At 51.3% G+C, this 8,438-nt stretch overlaps 1 protein-coding gene across 3 annotated transcripts; it reads left to right on the top strand.

Annotated features, from left to right (window-relative positions):
- Positions 1 to 2,785: 2,785 nt before the first annotated feature.
- On the top strand, positions 2,786 to 8,051 carry CDV3 (CDV3 homolog). 3 transcript variants are annotated; one of them, XM_078881765.1, is made up of 5 exons: positions 2,786 to 3,239; positions 5,470 to 5,543; positions 7,057 to 7,199; positions 7,553 to 7,733; positions 7,897 to 8,051. In XM_078881765.1, exons 1-5 carry the CDS (start codon positions 2,838 to 2,840, stop codon positions 8,018 to 8,020), a joined length of 924 nt encoding a protein of 307 aa, XP_078737891.1. In that variant the 5' UTR covers positions 2,786 to 2,837; the 3' UTR covers positions 8,021 to 8,051. The 3 variants fall into 3 exon arrangements, with proteins under 3 accessions (XP_078737891.1, XP_078737887.1, XP_078737888.1); XM_078881761.1 differs by having other exon boundaries at positions 2,787 to 3,239; positions 5,467 to 5,543; XM_078881762.1 differs by having other exon boundaries at positions 2,790 to 3,239; positions 5,467 to 5,543; positions 7,556 to 7,733.
- The last annotated feature ends 387 nt before the right edge of the window (positions 8,052 to 8,438 follow it).

Raw genomic sequence — 8,438 nt, 5'->3', positions numbered from 1 at the left:
CGTCTGAAGTTTGCCAATGAACATCTGAATGATTCAGAGGACAACTGGGTGAAAGTGTTGTGGTCAGATGAGACCAAAATGGAGCTATTTGGCATCAACTCAACTAGCCGTGTTTGGAGGAGGAGGAATGCTGCCTATGACCCCAAGAACACCATCCCCACATTGAGGTGGAAACATGCTTTGGGGATGTTTTTCTGCTAAGGGGACAGGACAACTTCACCGCATCAAAGGGACGATGGACGGGGCCATGTACCATCAAATCTTGGGTGAGAACCTCCTTCCCTCAGCCAGGGCATTGAAAATGGGTCGTGGATGGGTATTCCAGCATGACAATGACCCAAAACACACGGCCAAGGCAACAAAGGAGTGGCTCAAGAAGAAGCACATTAAGGTCCTGGAGTGGCCTAGCCAGTCTCCAGACCTTAATCCCTTAGACAATCTGTGGAGGGAGCTGAAGGTTCGAGTTGCCAAACGTCAGCCTCGAAACCTTAATGACTTGGAGAAGATCTGCAAAGAGGAGTGGGACAAAATCCCTCCTGAGATGTGTGCAAACCTGGTGGCCAACTACAAGAAACGTCTGACCTCTGTGATTGCCAACAAGGGTTTTGCCACCAAGTACTAAGTCATGTTTTGCAGAGGGGTCAAATACTTATTTCCCTCACCCCCTCGTGTACCGTTCCGGCCTTCATAGGTGCTCGCTAACAGCACTTGCCCCTACAGTCTGTTAAGGCTATACGGGGGATCTTTATCTTTGTATTGTATATGCTGTCTGTATGTGTGTATTGTATATAATGTCTGTGTGTATGTGCATTGTATATACTGTTTGTGTGTGTGTATTGTATATAATGTCTGTGTGTATGTGCATTGTATATGCTGTGTGTGTGTGTGCATTGCATACACTGTGTGTGTGTATTGTATATAATGTCTGTGTATGTGTATTGCATACACTGTCTGTGTGTGTATTGTATATACTGTCTGTGTGTGTATTGTATACACTGTGTGTGTGTGTATTGTATATAGTGTCTGTGTGTGTGTATTGTATATACTGTGTGTGTGTGTATTGTATATACTGTCTGTGTGTGTGTATTGTATATACTGTGTGTGTGTGTATTGTATATACTGTCTGTGTGTGTGTATTGTATATACTGTCTGTGTGTGTGTATTGTATATACTGTCTGTGTGTGTGTATTGTATATACTGTCTGTGTGTGTATTGTATATACTGTCTGTGTGTGTGTATTGTATATACTGTGTGTGTGTATTGTATATACTGTCTGTGTGTGCGTATTGTATATACTGTCTGTGTGTGTGTATTGTATATACTGTCTGTGTGTGTGTATTGTATATACTGTCTGTGTGTGTGTATTGTATATACTGTCTGTGTGTGTGTATTGTATATACTGTCTGTGTGTGTGTATTGTATATACTGTCTGTGTGTGTGTATTGTATATACTGTCTGTGTGTGTGTATTGTATATACTGTCTGTGTGTGTGTATTGTATATACTGTCTGTGTGTGTGTATTGTATATACTGTCTGTGTGTGTGTATTGTATATACTGTCTGTGTGTGTGTATTGTATATACTGTCTGTGTGTGTGTATTGTATATACTGTCTGTGTGTGTGTATTGTATATACTGTCTGTGTGTGTCTTGTCTGGTGTGTACTGCGTCTTGTCTGTACTGTGCATTTCCAATGTGTAGTTTGCATGGCCTGGTCGGTGGTAGTGTACTGACAGTATATGTGTATTTGGCTGCTGCTATAAATGTCCACGTGATGATGATGATGAGCCGCTTCGTTGAGCTGTCATTTGTGATCGCCAGGTGGCTTCTGAAAAATAGCTACACAAGCTCAGTGGGCTTTACCTGGGGAAATAAAGTTGAGTTTTTTACTGCACTATCTTGTCCGGTCTATACTGTGCCTTGTTGTCTGTACTGCCTTGTACCACTGCCTTGCCTCACGTGCACCGCTATTGGCACTGTGGTCTCTGTACAGATCGCCTGTACTTGCGTCTGCTGTCCCATACACACACGAACTGGCTGGCACCGTGTTAAGTGTGCTCTGTCGGTTATCTTCGTTGTGTTGTTTATGTTGTCTCTGATCTCCACCTTTCTGGCCTGTGTGTTGTGAAGAATTGGCATCGCCCGAAACGTCCCCAATTATATATTCCCTTTGAATACCAGTGTTGTTACAGACACGGCATGCGTTGGGTCATCTGTTCGGTCTGTCAACTCGATACAACGGCGTCCCATGGGTTACATGGCACGACCTTGCCACGAGACATCTGGCAACTCGGCAGCTTGGTTTGGCGTGACTTGCTGATGAGACCCACGAGGTCGAAACTGCTCCAGTTTGCTCGCCTCAAGTTCTGCTGCATATATTGGTCTGGCAAAACAACGGACTGATGGACTAAAACACGTGGTCATTAAACACGTGGAGTTGACACAAAACCGGGTGGAGGCCGGGTGCTTGACTCAGGCCATCATCACTCCTTTCGGGAGGGGGGTCGATAAAATAAATACAAAGTTGTCCGGATCAACAGCGGTTGTTGTCCTATGTAAATACTCGCCCCTGCCATAGGAATGTGGAATTTCCACTGCTGGTTCTGCAGGGGCTGTAAACCAAAGCGTCGATAAACTCCACTCGAGACTTTCGAGACAAAAAAAAGTCAAGAGTAGGAATCGTAAAGGATCGATTCACGCGCAATCGCTATCAATCGATTCCCACTCCCCCCCCCAACCCGCGTCATGCAACCACTCCCACGGGAATCGATTCGCTATTAGTCGACTCGAGGCGTGGCGCAATTGAATCGAAGTAATCGCTTCATGCCTACCGGGCAGCATGGCGGACGGAGAGGACAAGAGTCTGGATGACTTCTTCGCCAAGCGCGACAAGAAGAAGAAGAAAGACCGCGGCCGCAAGGGCGGCAACGAGGGCGCCCCCGTCTCCTCTTCGGCTTCTTCCGTCGGGCCCTCGGCCGCAGCAGCGGCGGCGGCGGCCCCGACTCCGGCGGCGCCGCCGGTCGCGGCGGCTGCCATCGCCGTCGCTCCCTCGGTCTCGGCCACTGCGGGCGGCGCGGCTGTTGCCGCCGGAGGTGCGAGCTCGGCCGGCGGGGCCGCTCCAGGCAACGCGGGGGCTTCGGGTGGAGGGCAGGCCGCGGCCTCGGCCTCCGTCAAGAAGCCGAAGCGGGAGCGGGAGAAGGTGCAGCGCGGCTCGGAGAACGCGGATAGCGCCGCGGTCAAGGTGACGCGAGGCGCCACATTCGTCAATCCTCGTCGTCATCGTCACCACCACCACCACCATCATCATCGCCACAGCTGTTACCATATCCACCACGATCATCACCATCTTTATAATCGCTCGCGCAAACATTAACCGGTGTCCATTGGCAGTAGCGTGGTGGTGGTGGTGGTTGGGATGTTACTCCGGCCCTTGTCATCAGACGTCGCCACCATCATTACCGTCGCCGCTGCGGATTAGAGCCACCCACCATGTCCATGGGACGTTCATCGCCACCGCGCCAGCCGCGCCGCACGTCGTGATCGGGAGGGGTGCCACGCGGGGCCCTTGTGCTTGTGCCGAGGCCCTGGCCGGCGTCATCCATTGAGTGGTGGGGAAATTAAAATAAAAACCCCTCGTCATCATCACCATCGCGATTACCATCACCGCTACCCTTACTAATGCCACCGTAATTAGCGCCACCACAATCACTGTTACCACCAACACCGTCACCCTCGCTCGAGGAATATTCACCCCCCAGCTACTATTACCGCCACTCACCACCACCACTATTACCTTTCACATTGCTAACACCAGCATCGCCACTATAACCATCACCACAACCTCCAATGCTATTACTACCATTAACACAACCACTACTCCCGCAATTACTGTTACCACCACTAATCGCCACTATCACAATCAACACCAACTCCACTACCACCGTCAGTACTATCACCACGACTTTTACCACCACCATCACCACTACTGTTATAATCTCTACCAATATAACCATCATAACCACTATTACCATCTCCACGACTGTTACGAAGACCACTACCATCAACCACTACAATTACCATCACCATGACCACCATCACCACGACTATTACCATTTCCACCACCGTCACAATATTTATTAATAGTGGCGGTACTCATGGTGATGGTAATTGTGATGATGGTAGCGGTGGTGATAGTTGTGGTATTGATAGTTGTGATGGTAATAGTGGTCGTGATAGTGGTAATTGTTGTGGTGGTGGTGAAAGTGGTGATGGTGGTGGTGATGATAGTGGTAATTATTGTGGTGGTGATAGTGGTGATGGTGGTAGTGGTATTAGTGATGGTTGTGGGAATACGGAGAGTGTGCTCTTGCGAAATGGTTGACACGGGGCTCCCCCCTCCCCCTGCTCTACAGCTTGCAACCCTGCAGCCTCCTATATCGCACACAGCCCAGCATCTTGCATTCAACCTCCACTCCACACCCTTCTACCTACACCCTACACTCCACACCCTACACTCCACTCCCTTCAACCTACACCCTACACTCCACACCCTACAACCTACACCCTACACTCCACACCCTACACCCTCCACTCCACACCCTTAAACCTACACCCTCCACTGCACACCCTCCAACCTACACCCTCCACTCCACACCCTTCCTACACCCTCCGCTCCACACCCTTCACCCTACACCCGACACTCCACACCCTTCACCCTACACCCTCCACTACATACTCTTCAACCTACACCCTCCACTCCACACCCTACACCCTACACTCCACACCCTTTAACCTTGATTTGTGGGGGGGGGGGTACACCGTTCCAAAAAGATTGCGAACCACCGCCGTAGGTAGGCCTTGTGGGGTCAAATTCCCACACTATCCATTACACCCAACCCCCAGTGTGTGGCGGGGTGGAGTTGACCCTGGCTGGCCTCTCTTGCCGGCACGAGGTTTGGAGCTTGATGACCACGTGGCCTAGCCAGCATGGTTCTTTTTTTTGTATTCCCGTCGTCACTTTTTTCAAATGGCGATTGAACGGCAGAGAGGGTTTGACGCAGACTCGGCATTCAAAGAGGAAGGAAAAAGGCGCAGACATGCAATGACTTGCTCTCACCACTGCTAGCGGATTGGCCTCCTACTATAGACGTCAAGACCCTCTCTCTCGAAAGGATATTTGATTTACCCTTCCATGCTGACCACACATCTTGGAAGAGATGGGAATACTACCCGCACTTTAATTCCACCGCACGCGACCTCTTGCCAGCCAATCGTAGACTTAATCGTGGTGGACAAGTCGACAGTGCCAGGGTGGACAAACGGCCCTCGTGGGTGGGGGGAGGGGCATGGGGAATTGCACCGGCCTCCATAGGTGGCCGCTCATGGCACTTGCCCCAACAGTCTTTGCTTGGAACCGCTGGGATGACGCTGCCTGTAACAAACCTGCGGCGTGACCGCCATCTTTGCAGGAGGAAGAGGAGTGGAAGGAGTTTGAGCAGAAGGAAGCCGACTACAGTGGCCTCAGGATACAAGCGCTGCAGATCAGGTGAGCGTGCTTGCCGAGCCCTCGCCTCTCACGTGACCTCTGCCCACCAGTCCTCGCCCTCGATGCAACGGACACCTCTGTTGCCTAGGTCATGGTGGCCAGAGGGCGCCACGGTTACGAAGAGATATTTAACTCCCTTGTCTGGTATGCAGGAGCTAGTGGGTTCTATCCCAACCCTGACGCCCGCTGTATATTTGGTTTGCATGCCTCTCCCAGTGGTCGCGTGGCTTTTTTTCCAGGGTCCTCTGGTTTTTCCATCCACATTTAGAATAAATGTCACGTGCTTAGAGTATTTGGCTGCTAGATATTTCCACATGATGATGAGCCACTTCGTGGGGCTATCATTTGTGGCCAGGTCGCTTTTGAAAAATGAGCTATACAGCTCCGTGAGCCTTACCTCGGAAAATAAAAATAGTTTAGTCTAATTAGTGCCATAGCAGATCGTTAAATAGTCTGGTCACGGTACGGACATGGCCAGGTTGGTGGTGATGGCGACGCAGTGGTCGTGCGATCACCGCCTGTAGCAGAGGGAGGTTCACGGTTCGAATCCGGCTGCCCAAGCTCTGCGGTCCTCTATAGGTGTTATTGGCAAATTAATAACCGTTCATGTCGCCGACAGCGGTGTTCCCGTTTGTACTGCTGGCTGGGCAGAGGCCGTGGTGGGGGGGGGGGGGCCGGGATTTAAGAAACGTTCCACATAGTTTTAAATGCCGCGCTGGGAAATTAACATAAACACGTCCAGGTCAACAAGGTTCGCATCTCCAAATTGAGAAACCGGGATCGGGTCGAAAAATGTAACCACCAGAAAGCAGCAGCGGCAGCTGCAGCGACGACAACAAAGCAGCCAAATTTCCTGAAGCGACGAAGAGGTTGAGAATGGCGAATCGGAAGATCGCAAGTAGGGACACGGAATGTGAGAATACCGAGGGCAACAGGGTTGTTAGAGCTGCACAGAAAAGGATGTGGAAAAATACAGGCGACGATAGCCTAGGACTGGCAGAAATTCGATGGACAGGAATGGGGGAGATAAATGGGGGTGAAGTGCCCATAATAGAGGTTTTTGGGTGAGATTGCGTAAATATATATAATGTGTCATTAAACCCGCCACCACCCGATACAGCCATTTAGTAAGGTTTGTCTCATAAACAAAACATGCCAATTCGTTACTAGTACAACACAGCGGTGTGTTGGAGAGTAAACTCACAACATTTACAATTCGAGTATGAGGTTTCGCCAGTAATTACAACTTGCATCATCAGGCAACAGACAGATTTGGGGATGAAGTGATCTGGTCTGTATCCCAATAATGATTCTTCGGCTTTTGCGCTCCACAAGAACCCTGCTCCTCTGGTGTGCACTTTGTCTTCTCCTGAAGACATCATTCGAACTGTTGAGACAAATGTGGGCTTGGGTTGGACGTGTCGTGAGGAATGATGATGATGGCCGATTACCACGGCGCTGTTTGTGATGACCTCTTGACGGTGCGTGTCCCCCCTCCTTCCCCGTGCGGCAGCGAGGAGAACGTGGAGGAGGAGGGCGGCCTCGAGGGCAAGGAGGACAAGGACAGCGACGGGGAGGGCACGGCGCGCGATAGCGAGCGCTCCTCCGGAGTGTGGAGCCGGCAGGGCGGCCAGGCGCAGCCCACTGCCCCCGCCGGTACGCAAGCACCCGTGTGTTTGAGCTGTCTGTCCATCCATTCGCGGTGGCTAGAAGATGTTAACTACCTCGCCTGTTATACAGGAGGACATGGGTTCTATGCTAACCCTGATGCCTGTATATTTGGAGTTTTTCCCCTCCACATTTAGAATGAACATCACGCGTTTAAGAATATTTGGCTGCTGCAATACATTTCCACGTGATGGTGATAATCCACTTGGTGAGCTATCATTTGTGGATAACCAAGTCGCTTCTGAAAAAGAAGCTACGTAGCTCAGTGGGCCTTACCTGGTAAAAAATATGTTATAATGAAATAATTTCCTGCTGCCCCCCCCCCACCTCCCTTGCCGAAGCAGCGAAGCTAGCGGCCGAGGCGCTGGACGTGAAGGGGGTCGTGGGGGGTGTCTACCGCCCCCCGGGTGCTCGCTCGGGCTCAGCGGCAACCCCTCGCCGGGGACCCCAGAAGCCCCCTGAGATCACGAGCGAGTCGCAGTTCCCCTCTCTGCAGGCGGCCGCCATGGTGGAGACGAAGAGGTGAGTCTCTCCCCGTCCTCGCCCTCTCCCCCTTTCCATCTCTATAGCGTTGTCCGTCTCCCTGTCTATAGCGCTGTCTTTCTCCCCATCTTATCTTTCCGTGTCCCCCTTCTATAATCTTGCGGTCTGTCTCGTCTCCCCGTCAATGTCTGCGTCGCTGCAGGGAAAAGGAGCTGGAGAAGACGTTCGAGACGGTGAAGCACCGCGGGCGGGCGCGCGAGGACGGCCAGCGTGCCAAGGGCGTCGACCTGGAGCTCGGCAATCAGTTCGCCGTGCTCGGCGAGTAGCGGCCAGAGCCATGGCCCATCTGGTCTTTGGGGTGGGGGGGAGGGGGGTGCCAAGGGGGGGGGGGGGTGTTAAGCGGGAGGGAGGGATTGGGGAACAGGGAACGTGTGGCGATGGGGTCGGAAGAGAGAGGTGGGGGGGCTCACTTTCTAACAACAGTATATCGGCGTCGCTTATTCTGTACAAAAAAAAAATAGATTGCCTAAATTAGATTTTAAAAAAAGTGATAAAAACACAACGTACTGGATGTCGGTGAGTTAAAAATTGCGGCCGGCGTTTTTGGTGCAGAATAAATGGAAAATAAAAAAAATTAATAAGCCTGTAATGAATGAAACGAAGAAAAAACTAATTGGAGAGACTGAATGGTGACGTGTGAGACGACCCGGGTCGCCGTGCGGCCTTCCCAGCCCAGCGATCGCT

This window comes from Lampetra fluviatilis, chromosome 62 (assembly GCF_964198595.1).
Source record: "Lampetra fluviatilis chromosome 62, kcLamFluv1.1, whole genome shotgun sequence".
NCBI classification, from domain to species: Eukaryota; Metazoa; Chordata; class Hyperoartia; order Petromyzontiformes; family Petromyzontidae; genus Lampetra; species Lampetra fluviatilis.
Note: the sequence above shows the minus strand (reverse complement) of the source record. Positions and strands in the feature narration are given on the sequence as shown.